Source organism: Prosopis cineraria, unplaced genomic scaffold (genome assembly GCF_029017545.1).
Source record: "Prosopis cineraria cultivar Desert tree isolate PC_DT_omini unplaced genomic scaffold, ASM2901754v1 PC1, whole genome shotgun sequence".
Lineage (NCBI taxonomy): Eukaryota > Viridiplantae > Streptophyta > Magnoliopsida > Fabales > Fabaceae > Prosopis > Prosopis cineraria.
The window spans coordinates 1,013,396-1,031,741 of NW_026555332.1; the positions used below are offsets into that span (position 1 = coordinate 1,013,396).

Below are 18,346 nucleotides of genomic sequence, written 5' to 3' on the forward strand. Positions count from 1 at the left end.
GCTGAATGAAATTTCCTTGCTGGCAAAAAAAAAAAAAAAGCTAGGAAAAATTCCCTAACAGGTACAATACCAAAAACCTAATTTTTACAATGTATATTGAATATTGATATTGATGATAATATTGATCACTATTATTAATTAGTCATTTTTCAAATATTCCCCTAAGATGAAACCAACCATTAATGAATGACTATGTAATAATGGCAGAATAACAGATAAATCTCAAAATAACCAATTAATTCAAATTAGATTTTAAATACCAAACTTTAAAAATTTATAAGTTTGTCCCTCAATTTTGCAACTTCATTATAATTAATTTACAACTTATTTTTTAAATTTTAACATAATTAAAGAATAAATAAATTTATTTTTAATATCAAAATTTAGAATATAAGTTATAAATTCATCATAATAAAATTACAAAATTAAAAACCAAACTTATAAATTTTTAAAATTTAACAACTAAAATCTAATTTAAATTAATTAATCCCTTTAGAACCTCTCTGTCATTTTCCCAAGAATAACACAAGTCTTTTTGCAGCTACAGCTAAGATCAAAATAACTCCATTTTCCCTCAAGAATTATAGGGTTTGCTCATTCAGAGTTACCATACTTCAGAAAATTTTAACTACATTAAGAAACCCTTAAAACATGTTCTTTTGTATCCTAATGCTATTTTGAATGAAGGTAATCATAAGGTTGTAAATTAATAAGATTAAAATTAGACAGGGAACAATTTGGGAGCTTTCTCCCAATGCAGTAATGGAATGGTGGCGTTGTGAAGCCTAGTGGAAGATGGGTTGTTTGCTCAAAGCTTCAAAAGCCTAATCCAACCTTAACGTCTTCAGACAATCCTAGTTTAACATAAAGCATTAACAGCCACCAATACATATTAAAACTACCTCATGAGTTACCCAAAACCCACCCAAGTCTGCAGCATAAGTAAAAGAAACTGCTAACAATGAGCAATTCTTGATTCTTGGTGTCCAATTCCAACTCAACTGGACACAAATGTAAGACCGCTTCATCTTTAGTTGGCCCGGTCAGGTATGAACACAGGATGCAAACACAGTCGAAATCAATGGGAAAGGAAAAAGGACAGCCATACTACTCATATTTGATAACATATCAGAAAAAGCAAGCACAGTCAACAAGATTTATTCTTCATAACAATAAATTAAAATATGACTTTGCTTATTTTACTAGAAAGATCAGGCCTCCATTCACATCCATCAGTCCAGCAAATCTTTTTACACCAGCTACCCCACCATGCCAGACTAAGATGATCTACTCCATTTGCAGAGCTTGAAAAGCATTATTGCTCATAGCATGAACCCGGACCCATAGGGGCAGTTCTAGCGTAAAAGTTTGTGACAGGAGCAGCCGGAACTCCTCGTCTATTTAACAGACATCTGAAGTGTTGCAATCGCGGCAACGCAGTTAAGGTGATATTTCCTGTTTGTGTTGAATCTTTCTGACTCCACAAGCGTTCTGCGAGGTGCAAGTAGAAATTAATCTTGCATTTTTCAAATAAAATAGCCTGCCACCCCAACCCGCCCTTCACTTTACCAAAATACATATAAGACTAGAGCAATAAGTTATATTCATATCTATAAAAGATTTTTTTTTTTTTTTGGTGGGGGGGGGGGGAACTTAAACTAGCTAATATCTAATTCATCACAGAGAACAGACAAAAGCATAAGAGATTACAAGACCCCCATGAACCCTTCATATAACTTGCATATCTTAATCCTCTGTGAGTGTTTCTTGCCATACACACCTTATAAAAACCAAAGTTATGTTCATATAAAAGGAAAAGACTCTCGACAATGTGCAAGACTAATTGTATTCTTTCAAGGAGGGGTCGTTCGGTTTATGTGTCTTCGAAAGGCAACAGTAATTATATGCATTAAAAAAATCCTTTAAAGGACCAAATGTTCAATTGTTTAATAAACGTGACTTTAGATTACCAATTGCAGATAGGAGGACCTGAATATCTAAAATTAAAAAGATATAGTATGATTTACCAGTAGAGACATGAACATAAGATAAGGACATCAAATTATCAGCAAGGTATGATTACCTGCAGCCGCTGCAGCTCGAGGCCATATGGTTTGCTGAACGTCTGATGCATCAGCCGTCTCACCCCACATGCAAACTTCCCCTCCAAGTACAAGTTTTTGTTGTGAGTCCTCGTGTATTCCTTCAAGTGGCTCAGCAGCATAGACCACATCCCAAGGTACGTCAAGATGGTCAAGATACCAGACACCCTGGTTACTGAAAATGCACCGGAAACCTTTTGCAACAGCCTTTGGACAAACCCCAGGACCCAACCTAAGAAATTACTTGAACGTCTTAATTCTGAAATTGTGATATTTGAGTTTCATACCACAGTAAAACAGGTGGAACAGATGGAAACTCACCAGTTATGCACAACGGTTTGAGGATGAAGCTTTGATGGGAATGTGTTAAAGGTTTCTTCCCTGAGAAATTACAAAAACTTGAATATAAAAATAATATCTCTATATTTTAAGAACTTGGTGGCTAAATTAAAGTAGGGTTTATACTTGATAAAAAATGCAGAAGACATTAGGATAAATGCATGCTATAATAGATATAGAAGATACTAGGAGATAGGGCATTTTAAATCTTCAAAATAGTTGTCGTTATCAAAATTATACATCAAAAGTTTTTCAAGTTCAGAGAAGAATACACCCAGGAGATAGTGCCTCCAAGGACAAAAGGAGGGAACATAAGAGTTTATGATGCAGGACTTCCATATAGATAAAGATTATACCAATTCACAGGAGTCCAATTCTTTGACAATGCTATGTCTTGGGCCTTGAGCACAAAATATTCATAGGCACCTTTAGCAGTCATGTTGTGATTCTGAAGCCTGCATTTGAGAGTCAATATATAGAATGAATGTCACACCTGAATATTATGCATGATACACTGACAATCAATAAAAGTAGGCAGCTTAATTTTTATTTTGTAAATTGATGACATTCTATGCTTATGTCACAAATTTGTGTCGCTTAAATAAAGTGAAATCTCCTTGATATGAGTGTACTTTCTCAGACTTTAATTAGAAGATTTCTAAAAGTACACAGCTTCAGAAAAATTATTTTTCCCCCCCAAAGCAAGTTGCAAATTTAATCTCAAATTACTAATCATTGAATAGTTCATCCACAAGTCATCGTTATTGCAAAGAATAAGCCATTCCAAGACACTTCACAATGAAAGTCCACAGCAGCTTATTAGATCCATGAAATAACGCGCTAGTATTAATTCCAAAAATTATGACACTGTATTTATCAGTGTAAATGTCTAGTTATTTTGATGACTATATAGAGCTTGAGATAGCCAAGGTTATAGTAATCACTTAACATCACCAAATATAGCAGAGTCATATATTGTAATCTTGGCAGTACCAAGTGATACATAGAACCTTGTACATAATAAAAATGATGTTCCCAAGTATACTTAGGAGAAGACAAGGGATCAGTTTCTAGACTCTTAATAAGCTACTGCAAATGGTTATCAAGAAGCCAAGACCCACGCAACCTGTCATACTATGGCGAAACAGGCATTGAAATAGCCAAACAGTCCCCATCAGAGCACCTAGATAAAGCATCAGCTGCTGTATTATCACAATAAACAATCTCATAGTCTAATCCCCATAGCTTATGAAGCCACTTACACTACTCTTGGCTTAAATCATGTTGTTCTAGAAGATGTTTCAAAGGCAAATGGTCTGTTTTGATGATGAATTTTCGAGGGGCTAAGATAAGAGTGCCACTGCTTGACAGCAAAAACAAAGGCCAAAAGCTCACGTTCATAAACAAATAATTGTCTCTCAAGTGGAGAAAGTGCCTTACCAGCAAAAGCCAAAGGATGGCCATTTTGAGATAATATAGCTCCCAATCCATGCCCCAAAGCCTCAGTCTCAATCACAAAAGTCTCATTAATATTTGGAAGAGCAAGCACCAAAGGGGAAATCATGGCAGTCTTGAGGGACTCAAAAGCTGATTGAACCCATGGATACCAAACAAAATGCTCATTCATCTTAAACAACTTAGTTAGAGGGCTGCTAATAGAACCATAACTCTTCACAAAGCATCAGTAATACCTTGTAAGGCTGAGGAAAGCCCTCAATTCTTTAACTGAAGAGGGAACTAGCCAAGAAGCTATTACTTCCAACTTCTTCGAATCTACATGAACCCCATTGACCGTTATTACATGGCCAAGTTAATCCATTTGTATTGCAGCAAAAGTACATCAGGAAGCCTTAGCAAAGAGTTGATATTTCCGCAAGAGTAATAAAGTCTCTCCCAAATGCTCCAAGTGAGCTATCCAATGCTTGCTACAGACCAGGATATCATTAAAGAAAACCATAATAAACTTGAAGAAAGGTTTCAAAACCGAATTCATACAGCCCTGAAAAGTGGCAGAGGTGCTCGTGAGACTAAATGGCATGACCAGAAATTCATACAACCCCTCATGAGTGTGAAAGGCTGTTTTAGCAATATCTGTCTCCTTCATCCAAATTTGGTGATAACCAACTCTTAAGTCCAATTTAGAGAAAAAATGCGCCCCAATAAGTTCATCTAAGAACTCTTCTATAATTGGAATAGAAAACTTGTTCTTAACAGTGGTCTCATTCAATCTTCTATAATCGACACAGAAGCGCCACATTCCATCTTTTTTCTGGACTAAAACAACAAAGGTTGGAAAAGAACTATTGCTTTACCGAATGATCCCATTATTAAGCATCTGTTAGACCTGCCTTTCAATCTCAAATTTTTGAACAAGCCCATAACGATAAGGTTTACAACTCACAGGGCAATCCACCTTAAGGGGATTAGAATGGTCAAATGAACGAGAAGGTGGAATGGTAGAGGCCTCAGCAAACACATCAATGGAAGGATTTAAGAGACTCAAGAACTAAGTTTGTTGATCAGTAGAAAGAGAGGAGTTTGGCAGTGATTAAACCTGTAAATGGTAAGAAACATGAACTAGGTAGAGGTGATCAGCCATAGCTTTATCAAAATCTGAGAGAATCATTTGCATTATAGCCTTCAGTATTCTGTACCCAATGCCCTTTAATTCAACAAATTAACCACTCTAATGAAACTCAAATAGTTTCTTAGCCATGTCCACGAAAAAAAGCCCTAAAGTCTTCAGCCATTGCACACCCAAAATCATATCAAACGCCCTAATTTTCATGACTAAAAAATCAGAAGAAAAGAAGGAAAGCCCCACTTCCCATTCTAGAGTCAGATCACATCTAGAAACTAGGAGTTGTCGATTATCAACAACAGTAATTCAAATTCCCCCTCATTCTTGAATCTTCAATTTGAGTCGCTCAGCCACCCTGAGCCTATGACATTACGCATGCTACCAGTTTCAACTGATATGTTGACACACTATCGTTTTATGTGGCCAACCAAACGTAAGGTGGATGTCCCTTCTGTGCCCTCAATCACATTCACCGTACTGATAATAGGTATAGGATCAATCTCCTCCAAGGCATCTTTGAAGACCTCTATGTCATCTTTAACAATTAGGGAAAAACATGCAAATCTTTGCATCTATAGGTACTACTATACTTCTTGCCACACTAATAACAGAGCCTCTTGCGACGTCATTCATCCACCTCACACTTAGAGAGTTTTTTGGTGGGTCTAAATGAGGCTGCACTTGACAAATTGGGCAAAGAGGATGTTCTGAGCTTATCAACAATTAGGCCTACCAACAAGAGAGGCTTTGGAACCAGGTCAGGTTTGTGACCAATAGAGATGAAGGCATAAATCAACAAGATGCAGATGTAGAAAACATTGAAGAGGCATGAAAAGGCAAAAATCATGGCGACTTGGCGCCTCGCCATCTTCATTGCACTAGCCAAAGATATGGGTTGCAGGCTGAGAACACTCTGTTGAACATCGCTTCTAAGTCCTCTCATGTAACAGTTCATAGCAACATCTTCAAATAAATCTATTTCAGTGAGCAACCCATCAAATTGCTCTTCATATTCCTCCATAAAATCCTACATCTGAAACTTCTTTATGGGAATCATGTGGTTCTCATCCTTAATGTCCTCAAACTTCACCTCCATCTCACGAAAGTAGTCATCCCAAGAGAGGTTTGATAAGCACCTCTATTTAACAAAGGTACGATGCCGATACAAAGCACGTTTTTCTAAATGGATACTGAGAAGATGAATGCAATGCTCTACAGGTGTTTCATCAACATCAAAAAATTGATGACAACAGGTAGCCCATCCTTTGAAATCAGTACCATCAAACTTTGGAAACTCTACCTTGCTGTGCTTCGCTGGAAAAAAGTAAGATGGTTGAGGTGTGGAGAGAAGTCCTTGGAAAGACTCAAACTGAGGTGGTGGAGTGGAAAGAGAAGGGAGAGGGGCTGTTGCTGAAGGTGTGCTGGCTGAGAGAATGGAGGTGGTGGAACAATGATAGGTGGCGAAGGGGCTGAAGTCGCTGGGCGAAGTGGTGAGGGTGTCACAAAGAGAGTTTTTGAAGGTTCACCGACTTCAAGGATAGGAGAACGTAATGGCCAATTGACAAGCATGCAAAGCTTAGCAGAAATGTCGTTAAGCTAGTTAGAGAACTGACTCAGTCAGCTTTATCTCAGAAATTTCCTGTGTCTGTCCAAAACTCATTAAGTGCTTTCAACCAATGCAGGTTGCATCTCCAGGTGATGTTTGAGATTACCAATGCGTTCAATAGAGGACTGCATCCCTGGTGGAGCCATGGCCAGAGAGACAACTCTGATACCGTAATGTTAGAAAGAAGATAGAGGAGAAAGAGGCTAATTCATTTCACAAACATGGTCAAAAAGGCAGGATATACCATATATCCTAAACCTAGACACGTGCCTCAATGGGTAAGGGTCATAGACTGGAAATAACTACTCTAGTAATCAGCAATATATAAAAGACAGGAAAAGACAATAAAGCCCGTATCAGCATATTAACACATAACAGAATGAAAAATCCTAAAGTATAACAATTAGGATTGTTACCATTCCTTCACATGAGTGGTATTGCTCCAGCAATCTGTCAAATAATGTCATTTTTAATAAATTAGCATCGATAATGACTAGAACTACCTAAAAATACTATCACTATAGACTGCTTTTTATTATGAAGAACAAATGCATGACTAATTCTTGAACGATCACCCTGCTCTCAATTTGGTCCTCCAAAGATAAAATCCCGCAAATTAGTCCCCAGATTTTCCCCCTGATTAAAATGATAACCCCATTGAGTAAATTTCCCCAAATTAGTGAACATGAACCTCATGACTATTAACTAGTGACATAGATTGCTCAAATGACATTTTCACCCAAAATGCTTTTGTTTAGGAAAATTTTACAAAGCCAAGTGGCTGGAAAAATGAAGTAATTTGAGGGAGACTTTTCCAAGTCATGAGTTAATGACTAAATGGATGCCAGTTTATTAATTAAGAAAACGATGCCTGACAAATGGACCATTTTGATAGGATAAAAAATTGTTCAGGGGCTATTAGGACCCAGTTACAAGGCATGGACTTGAGTTCCATATCAAAAGTATGAGATTACGATACGGGATTTATATGGACCTTGGGCTTTTGAACCTCACAATCAGCTTTTGAGGTATGGTTCTCCAAAAGCTTCTAATCAAGAACTGCGTTGAGAAGCTTTATTTTTGGAGGACCAAATCGGGAGGAGACTGAGCTTTCAGGGACTAAATCACAACAATTGAAACCTTGCACATAGGCATGAATCTATAATATCATTGTCGTGGAAGAGGGTAATGGTGCAGGACCATTAACAGTTCAGATTTCAGAACAAGGCAGAAACATAGTGGGATGAACAATTTATCCATTGCCCTTAGATTAAACCTTTCATCACTGGACTAATTTACTCAAAGCCATGCTACTTGTATAGTTATCCTCAAGCCCTTGTTTAACAACTTCAGGTTTCAGGACATGTGGCTAATTGGAAAATTTAAGAAAGCTGCCAAAGCCTCATACTCACCAGTATTAACCTCATCACCACCCAAGTGGAATAGCTCGAAGGGGAAAATCTTTCTCATATCTGTAAAATCCAGAAAAAGAAAATGAAAGAAAAATATGGAGTCATTTAATTAATGATAATGCAAGAATTAAGGAGCTCAAGCTATACCAAGGTTTTGTCAGACAATGAATCAACATAAAATAGAGGTGAACTATAACTGTGGTTAAATGATATCATTGCACTAGAGAGAAAATCAGCAGGAGATTTGAATAGTCATGACAACGTCAGTAGTACCAAAGACCTTGCAAAATAGAGTAATGACAACATGAAGTGAAGCAAATGTAATAAAACATTGGCTGATGCATGTCCTGTCTATATAATTCGGGGGGGGGGGGGAATCAGAAGGGGAAAAAAGATTTAGAGCTGACTTCTCTTAAGATTCATCTCACAAGACTTGGTTAAATAAGAAAATTTAGGGGCTGCGAGAAAGAAAAGGTTAGAAACAGAGACCCATCAGTTATTCAAGTATAATTATTATAAATTCACTACGAGTGTTAAGGATTTAAAGATATGTCTTTGAAATATCTTATCCTTTGCCCACAAGTTAGGAGTTTATTATTATACAGGAGTTTTGTACTGATCCTTATCATTATCTTTAAAAGTTGTCATTGTCTAAAGAATGATCTACATTCAATTTTAACCAGTTCAGTATAAAATAAGACAAGCAGGTGCTGCCAGCGTCTATAAGTTTACATGACCAAGCCACACCATTATCTCTGCTTTAACCATAAATTTCAACAATGAGAATTAAACTACCACCAAGGACAAGGTTTAATAGGAACATAACCTGTCAAAATACCAGAAATGATATCAAATGTAGATTTCTTTGAAACATCAAGCGGCTCTCTACAGGAAGGTGCTGGCCAAAGTTCAGGATATCCAGTACCCCTAGATAAATATAAAACAACATAAAAACATTTTCTCTGATGCATAAGTTTGTCAATAAAAATATTAAATTTCACAAGCAACCAATCAAAGTAAAAATAAGATTTCTGGCTAGTACTAAAACAAATCAAAAGGAGCACATGAATCAATGTAATGTTTAGGGCAAACAAATAAGGAAATGGGAACAAATTAATGCCACCTTACAATAAATTTATTAGGGGAAAGTAGAAAGAATAACTACTTTAAACATCATCTCATTCTATCATTCTATCAGAAGAGACACTTGTGGACCTTACAATAAATTTATTAGGGGTAAGTAGAAAGAATAACTACTTTAAACATCATCTCATTCTATCATTCTATCAGAAGAGACACTTGTGGAATTATAGGTTCAAAGTCACAGAGGCTGATCAATCCCAGGGTAAAATAACTAATTGACCAATCTCACTTGAACGAAATATTCAAAATACATCGCAAAAGTAGAAAACATTTTTTTGTCTCCATGTGTCAGCTTTATCAGGAAAATTATTATCATTTCAAAAATTAAAACGGCAATATATTTTACCATGATTCAGCATGACCAGGGACATCCACTTCTGCCATCACGTTAATGCCTGTAATGCCATGCAAATAACCACAAATATATGAGCACAGATATTTTAACCGTCAAAAACTAAACCTCATAATTTATATTTGCCTAATATCAAGAAAGTGGAAGTGACAAAAAGAATATGAAATTAGGAATTTCTGGAACCTTCAAAAGAAATGGGAAGATGCCTCACCTCTCATTTTAGCAAAGCTTTACATCAACGCACAGGATAACATGAAAAGACAAAACAACATTAGCCATAGGACTGATTAAGAAAGCTAATCCAAGATAATAAATAGAAAATGACAGTTTAATTACAGGGCAAGAAGATCCACTGATCAATGGGCCAGAAAAATGAAATATTGTTTTGATTATCATAACAACAATAATAGACTAATAATGGAATATTTTAGTCGAAGAACTGGACAATTTGAAGCAAAGATGACAATGTCAAAGACTTGACCAGAAATTTACTTCGGATATTCTATTATACATCCCATAGCCAGTAAAGTTTTGAGAAGGACATAAAATCTTGGATGACATGGTAGGAAACCTTTAAGTCTAGTAAATAGTAGTAAATGATATGTGTTGAGTCTTACTTGACGATTTCATAAGCATCCTCTACAGTATAACGTTCCCACTTTGTATATGAGCCTTTCCACAATTTTGGATATGAAGGTATCTCAAGAGGAAACGATTGCTCGTCTATGATGTGCCAATGTAAAACATTCTACTGATTATAATTTTGATATCAGCATTACATGAAACAAAATAACATGGTATGGTAGTTAGGTGATACTTCATCAGTTTCAAATCGTGAAAATCAGCAGGAAATCAAACAAGAAATAAACATAACATCTATCTTACAAGTTTAGCATAAGACATAGATTCAATTATCTGCTTAATTACATCAACTGGTAAATAGTGTCTTGAAGTATCTGCAAAATAAATTAAAAAAAAAACATTCTTATGTACAATAGCATAAAATCACTCCAAAGAAAATTGATCTTTCCTTCAACAAAATTCTCACTCACCCAGCATAAGCCCACGGTATGCAAACCTCGGTTTATCTTGGATAGACCAAGGTGCCTTGTATATTTGTACTGCTTTGGTTGAATAATCAAAAGAACACAACTGACTGAAGGTCTGGTGCATTATAAAAGAGAAGACAAATGATGGAAATGGCTTGGGCATAAATCAAAAGGAATTACATACTTGTCAACATTTTTGAAAGTAGATTGTGTACTGTGACCAAGATGCACATGTTAAAGAACAAAAGAAACAAAAGTTCAATTTCAAGATAAAACAATGTACATGCAAAAAAGAGCACTTTAAATAAATTCTTTACATCATAGTTATTAGACAAAAAATTAAAAAATCAGGGATATCATTCACCAGTAACAACAACAACAACAACAAGCCCTTATCCCATTAGGTGGGGTCGGCTACATGGATTGCAAGACGCCATTATGCTCTATCATTTATCAAGCTTTTAGGAATATTATTAATTAAGAGATTGCGTTCAACAACTTCCAAGAGTGTTCTCTTAGGCCTTCCTCTACCTCTCTTAATCAGACTTAAAGTTATATGTTCCACTCTTCTCACCGGTGCCTCCCTTGGTCTTCTTTGTACATGCCCAAACCATCCTAACCGATTTTCTACCATTTTTCCTCAATAGGTGCCACCCTCACTTTTTCGCGTACGTGCTCATTTCGAATTTTATCTTTACGTGTATGTCCGCACATCCATTATAACATTCTCACCTTTGCATCTCCAACTTTATGCTCTTGCTGTCCCGTTAGAGCCCAGCATTCACTACTATATAACATTGCCGGTCTGATAGCAGTGCGATAAAACTTTCCTTTAAGTTTATTAGGCGCCTTACGGTCGCAAATAACTCCTTTAGCTTTTCTCCAATTAAACCACCCAGCTTGAATTCTATGTAAAATATCTCCACTGATTTTGTCATCATTTTGAATAATGGCTCCCAAATATCTAAACTTTTCCACTTGAGATATAATTTGATCTCCCAATTTCACTTCCAAATTATTGTCGAATAGTTCTTTACCAAATTTACAATATAAATATTCCGTCTTACTTCTATTCAGACGAAAACCTTTCGACTCCAATGTCCTCCTCCATAACTCAAGTTTGCAATTAACATCTTCTCTTGTCTCTGATATAAGAACTATATCATCCGCGAAGAGCATACATTTCGGAATTTCCTCTTGAATATGTTCCGTCAAAACATTTAAGATCAAGTTGAACAAATAAGGACTCAGAGATGATCCCTAATGTAGTCCAATCTTTATAGGAAAATCCTTTATTTGACCACTAGGCGTTCTTATACTAGTTTTTACCCCCTCATGCATATCTTGTATGGTTTTAATATAAGCTTTTTCCAAATCAATAAAAACCATGTGTAGATCTTTATCTTTACAACGATACTTTTCCATTAATCCTCTTAATAGATAAATCGCCTCTGTAGTTGATCTACCTGGCATAAAACCAAATTGATTCTCAGAAATACTTGTCTCCAATCTCAACCTGTGCTCAATTACTTTCTCTCACAATTTCATTGTATGGCTCATGAGTTTAATCCCTCTATAGTTAGTACAATTCTGAATATCTCCTTTATTTTTATAAATAGGAATTAATGTACTTCTCCTCCACTCATCAGGCATTTTCTTGAACCGTAAAATCACATTAAATAACTTAGTTAACCATCTCACCCCTTCTTCACCTAAACATTTCCACGCTTCGATAGATATACAATCAGGTCCGTTGGCTCTACCATTTGCCATTTTCTTAAGAGCTTCCTTTACCTCCTTATCACATATCATTCACCAGTAACATGAAGAATAATTAAAACAATACAATTAAAAAATTAAGGAAAAAATTGTTAAAAGTTAGAGAAAAACAGCTTGGTCAGAAATGTCTATCATTCTTATAATCAGGGAAAAAAATGCCACAAAAGCATCACAAGCTTTAGCTTTAAACTGTAACAAGCAGCTAACTGTTTTGGCAATGTTTTTAACCACCCCTCCTTCACTTAGCCACCACCAAAGAGAAGAAAAAAAAATGAGGAAAGAGAGTCTAAATGAGGGACATCAAAATGTGTAGAAGATGACGCCGTATACAGACACCAATATTGTGAGAAGAAATTTTACAGTAATAAGACATACCTCCAATCCACGTAGTGCACCATAAACTGTATTTGCCTACACGAACAAATCACAATACTAGACCATTAAAACAATGTAGAAATGGTTCTGCTAAACCACATCATAATTTTGGTAAAGCAAAAGAATAAAACTGTTCATATCACTTAAAGAAAATGGAAACTTTGTTTCAAGTTCTTTGCATCAAAAAGGGGTGACGGAAGGTATAGACTTTGCAGCTACACCAATTTCCAAAGATTGGTGATTAAGCGCCTCGAAAATTAATAAAAGAAGCATTGGTGAGAAGTAAACAAATCAAAGAAGATAAAGCCACAAAAGCTGGGACTAAGTAACTTTTACACATCTCTTCTGGGTACCTTTATCCTACGCTCTCTTTCGGACAAACATTACCCCTATGTAACTGAAAAAGAGTAAATCTATCGTAAGAATTCCACCTATCGAAAGGTTGAACCTTTTGACCTTAGATCTATTTCGAGATTCTCATTTTAAGGAACAAAACCAATAATAAATATCATGGTAGAAAAAATGTTCTAAACACTCAACTTTCTTGAGAGCTCGAGCTCGTATCCGAATGAAAATAAGCAGCAAGAGTATATTCATTCATAAAAATGCGTTGATAACTGAGAGAGCTAATGCAAAACATGAGTGATCCCAAACCGTAATCAAAGCATGTTAAAAAAAAAAAAAAAAGTGTACCTCAATCTTCACTTCCCCAGCAACGGCCTGCCCATTGGACTTCGGGACGAGCAAAGTATAGCTTTCATCAACACCAAGTTGAAGCTGCAACCGAAGAAACCAATTTCGAACCGGAAATTACTTCCTTATATAGAAAAAGAAAAAAGCAATTATCAGAAACCAAAACCAACCTCCTCGCTCGCAGAATGAACAGTAATCCGCAATGTACTAACATCATACACAGATATTTTTTCCTTTAATTTCCTAAGAAAACTGAATCTGTCAATTCGCTTGAATATGATCCCTCTGTATCTATCAAATGCAGCTCTGACGATATCGGAACCACCTCCATTACCATCCACAGTAAGAGATAGTCCAGGATCAACAGAGAGCGTATCATCGCCGAAGGAGAATTGAGTAGGCAAAGGCCAAATGTAAGTGAGGGGCTCCTTGGGGCGTGGTGTTCGTTTGACCCTGGCAGCGAGAGCTTGAGAAGAACAAAGAGCAAGAGAAATGATGAAGAATATGTGAAAAGCTGCTTGGAGACATCTGGGTGCACAGAGAGGCATGGCCGCGCGATGATGAGACCACATTGCAGACTTGAGCATTACCACAAGAGACCGTGAAAAGGGGGTGGGGGGGGGGGGGGGTGGACGATGATGATTGATGAGTTGGGGAAGCCCAGCAGGCGTTCAACTACTACGAAGAATAGATTTAGGCTTAAGCTTAAGTATGGATATGGAGGAATCTCAGACAATAAATTAAAAGGTCGTGTTTACTTCGTTTGATTTTAGTACAATGCTTTGGAAAATAGTTTATCAGACAACAATTATTACCCTCCTCTCTGGACATTTTTTATGGGCTACTGTTGATATAAAATCCATAGCATGAATCTTTTTTTTTTTTTCCGACGAACTGTATTATTAATTGTATTGTGAGGATATTATATAAGAAAGAAATTCAAATAATTAAAATAGATTGATTTTAATAGTTGAATAGTCTTATAAAGTGGTTATAATTTTTTTACTATTTTAAAGATAAAAACTATATTTAATTTAACTATTTTTATTAATCCTTGTAAAGTTAATTAAAAATATCTTAAATTAACATTGAACAATAAAACATTTACTCCCTCCATTCAAAAATATAAGGTATTTTTTAAAGAGTTATATGTTCAAAAATATAAGACATTTTTAACCTTTTGAGGTATAATCATTGCCTTTTTTTATGTCGCTATTGATAATAACTTTATATTTATTATAAGGTATTTAATAGAGATAAATATAAAAAGATACGGTTAGTTGAGAAATAGATAACTCTTTTATTAGGGGTAAAATTTAATTAAAAATATTTTATATTTTTGAACGGAGGGAGTATGTTCAAAAAATAAAATATTTTATTGCTCAAAATAATTAAAAATCACAACAACTATATTCAACTATTTATTTGGGGTTGATTATTAATTATCAATTTCAATGTTTGAGATTATAGAGATAATGTTCTTCAGCAAATGTGTCTTGTGATTATAATATATAGTAGTATCTTTTTTGTTTTAAAAAAGTTAAGGTGAGTTGGATTTAAAAATTATCAAGATTAAGACATGTCTTCTGGTTGAAAAAGCACTTATAAATCACCCGACAAAAGATGATTATATCAATAACAAAATTTAATTTCACAATTTTATAAATTATAGGTCAAATCTTTATTAATTGGATCAGTCTTTATTAGTAAATAAGTAGTTGTATCACTGAGTGAATGTGACACATATAATAACAATTTAAACCCCTTAAATATTATTGTAAAGTTCAATTCATGAAGGTATGTTTGAAGAGCATCGTTTAGAAGAATATAATACTTTAAATAGCACTCAAATTTTTTGAGATATTAATCTTATAATTTGTAGGGATAATTTGAAAAACCAGAACAATGATATAGTTGTATTTTAATAAAATAGTTAATTTGATGATAAATATTATAAACCTTAAGGCCAAGTGATTAGCTGATTGAGTAATACACCCATCTGCTTTCTAATTTGTCTGATTGGAATATTTTGTTGACTCTAAAGTTGAAGTTCTAGCAATTAAAATAAAGATAATGTTCTTTTTCAATCACTTAATCGATTGGATCAATCTTCGGAGCATTTCGACTTCGAAACATTGAGTTAGTGGCTAAATCCATTTTACAAGTTACTACCAAAAAGAATAAAATTTGACAAAACATTGATTAGGTAACTAAATCCGTTGGACAAAAAAAGCAACATGTAATAAGAAATTAACTAATCAATGGCTTAATGCGTTTTGCCAACTAGGCAATAATTATATATGCAAGGGATAATTCAATTTTATATACTTCCTTTATTTAAAAATATAAAATATTTTTAAAAAGTTGAATGTTAGAAAATGTGAGGTTTTTAGTTTTTCTATGTGTAATCATTGTCTTTTTTTAAAGTGTTGTTATTGATAATGACTTTATATTTATTATAGGATATTTAATAAGGATAAATATAAGATAGTGTTAGTTCAAAAATAAATAACTACTTTATTGAGAAGTGAAATTTGATTAAAAATATTTTATATTTTTTATCAAAGAAAATAATTATATTCATGAGATCATGAATTTGCTAAACAGTAAGAAAATAAGTTTTAAGTTTAAGTTCATGTTTTAAATAAAATTATTATTGATTGAGCCAAAAATATTACTCCCTGTATTTAATATTATAAAGTATTCTTAATCAATTACATTTTAAATAAACTAATTAATTATTTGTAAAATTACATTGTATCTTAATTAGAAAGCATTATTAATTATACTTCTAATAAATGATATTTTTGAAAAAAATATTATTAATTTCATATTCAAAACCCATGTTTTATATTTTCAAATGTGATATTTTGGAGAAAAATCTAATAATATTGAATAGTTATCGGGTTGTTTGATTTTATTTTATGCTTTTATGTTTTTAAAATAATTATTTAGAGTTATTTTTTCAGAAAAAAATAAAAATAAAAAAATAAAAAATATGTTTGAATCATGATTCCAAAAAATATATTTGAAATAGTGAAATAAAGGTTGAAAGAATTATTTTGTTTATTAATACGATTGTCCTTGATGAATATATCATATTTTTTTTCTCTAATTTTGTAAATAAAAAGTAACAAAACATCAAAAAAAGAATATGATGATTATTTTAGTCTTTTAGAATAATTTTTAGATTTTTTATTTTTCAGAATAAATGACATAGAATTATTATTTTTTATTTTTTTAAATTGCTGTTTTTCTGAAAAAAATGTACTCCCTCCGTTAAAAAATGTAAGGTATTTTTTTAGGAGTTTGATACTAAAAATATAAGAGATTTTTAGTTTTTTAAAGTATAATCATTACTTTTTTTTCAAGAGTGATCTCATTAATGAATGACTTTATATTTATTGTAGAGTATTTAATAAAAGTAAATATAAAAAGATAAAACTAATTTAAAAATAAATAATTATTTTGTTGAAGGATGAATTTGATTAAAAATATTTTATATTTTTAAACGAAGTAAATATTCTTTTGACGCATGTAAAAAACGCAACTAAACAAACCTATTATTGTTGTGGTCTTGTTGCAGTCTAATCCCTGTGCAGAACGCAATACCTTATAAGACCACCCGACGCTGACGTCAATGTGGAGGGGAAGTTCACCTGCTCATCTTAGATGTAATTTTAACGTGTTTCCGTTTCAGTTTTACATGCGTGAAAGTACATTTAAAAGCTCTAATTATTTATTAAATTTGGCAAAAAATACATATTGGATGCGGAACGTACTTTTAAGAATTACCTAAATAAATCTTTAGTCTCTCATTATCGCCCATCGGTTAGTTATTTTATTCTGCAAGGGCCACCTGACCTCAACGGGGAGTGGAAGGCTGTTCATAATATTTAATTAATTTAAGTATTTTATCAATATTAATATAAAAATATGAACTTGAAAAGTAGAAATAGCTTGTTTCATCTTTCTACACATTCGAAAGATCTACCTATCTATTTCATATAATTTTTAAAATTGCAAATCTAATGGTTCAAAAAACAAATCTTTAGGTTGGCCAAAAAAACAACTGTTTAGTGTACCATAAAAATTTAATAAAAACAGATCTATTAATCAAAAAACATTTTACAAACTAGTCAATAATGTATGGCCCAAAAAAAAACACAAATGTATGACAATCTCCTTTCATTATTTACCAAAGAAGGAAGTTAATCAAGGCAGAGCCAAGTATTGCATAAACTTTGTTGACCCAAATTTCTTCTCTTGAGCCAAAAGACTCATCTTAAGATGTCTTGTTTCGACGTCCCTTTGAAAATGGTGTTTCTACATTGGTTGATAACATAGCTGGTGTGAAAAGTTAGAGGAAGTTTTTTTTTGAAAAAAAAAAAAAAAAAAACTGATCTTGAAAGGTGCTCTTCTACCTTTGACCACGGATTTTAGAGCTGGGCAAAAAACACAAAATGCACCACTGTCAATTATAAATAAAGAACCACTTACAAGGAAACAAAACCAATACACAAATTAACTAGAAATTACAACAAATATAAGTGATGGAGAACATATTTGAATAAACCACATTAAAAAAAAATATTGACACCTATTAGTTGACTAGAGCTAGTAGGAATTTGTGAAAGATCAATGTATAAGTTGAAGTTTGGGAAATGACATATGTAGAAGTGTTGACAATGGGTAGGAAAATGAAGCTTGAATTGTTTCGAAGGATACTATCCTTAAAAAGATATTTTCTCATATTGGTACATTAAACCAATGGCTCTTCAAGATTAAACAAGATCATCCTACAAATAAGCAAGGCAACATAACAATAAAGGCTACATGAATTAACCTAGGCAACACAGCAGCACAGTACAGCATACAACGAGGAGGAAAGAAACGGCTCAAAACTCAAGAGCTA

General features: G+C 33.8%; 1 protein-coding gene across 2 annotated transcripts; it reads right to left on the reverse strand.

The window, feature by feature from the left end:
* Nucleotides 1–1,093: 1,093 nt before the first annotated feature.
* LOC129317295 (beta-hexosaminidase 1) lies at nt 1,094–14,058 on the reverse strand. Of its 2 annotated transcripts, XM_054961651.1 has the most exons (15): nt 13,602–14,057; nt 13,432–13,515; nt 12,739–12,774; nt 10,588–10,699; nt 10,421–10,491; nt 10,153–10,283; nt 9,747–9,763; nt 9,530–9,578; nt 8,867–8,967; nt 8,041–8,100; nt 7,045–7,078; nt 2,798–2,896; nt 2,424–2,483; nt 2,084–2,334; nt 1,094–1,491 (listed from the first exon to the last, which is right to left on the reverse strand). In XM_054961651.1, exons 1-15 carry the CDS (start codon nt 14,016–14,018, stop codon nt 1,316–1,318), a joined length of 1,698 nt encoding a protein of 565 aa, XP_054817626.1. In that variant the 5' UTR covers nt 14,019–14,057; the 3' UTR covers nt 1,094–1,315. The 2 variants fall into 2 exon arrangements, with proteins under 2 accessions (XP_054817626.1, XP_054817631.1); XM_054961656.1 differs by lacking the exons at nt 10,421–10,491; nt 10,588–10,699 and having other exon boundaries at nt 13,602–14,058.
* Nucleotides 14,059–18,346: the final 4,288 nt, after the last annotated feature.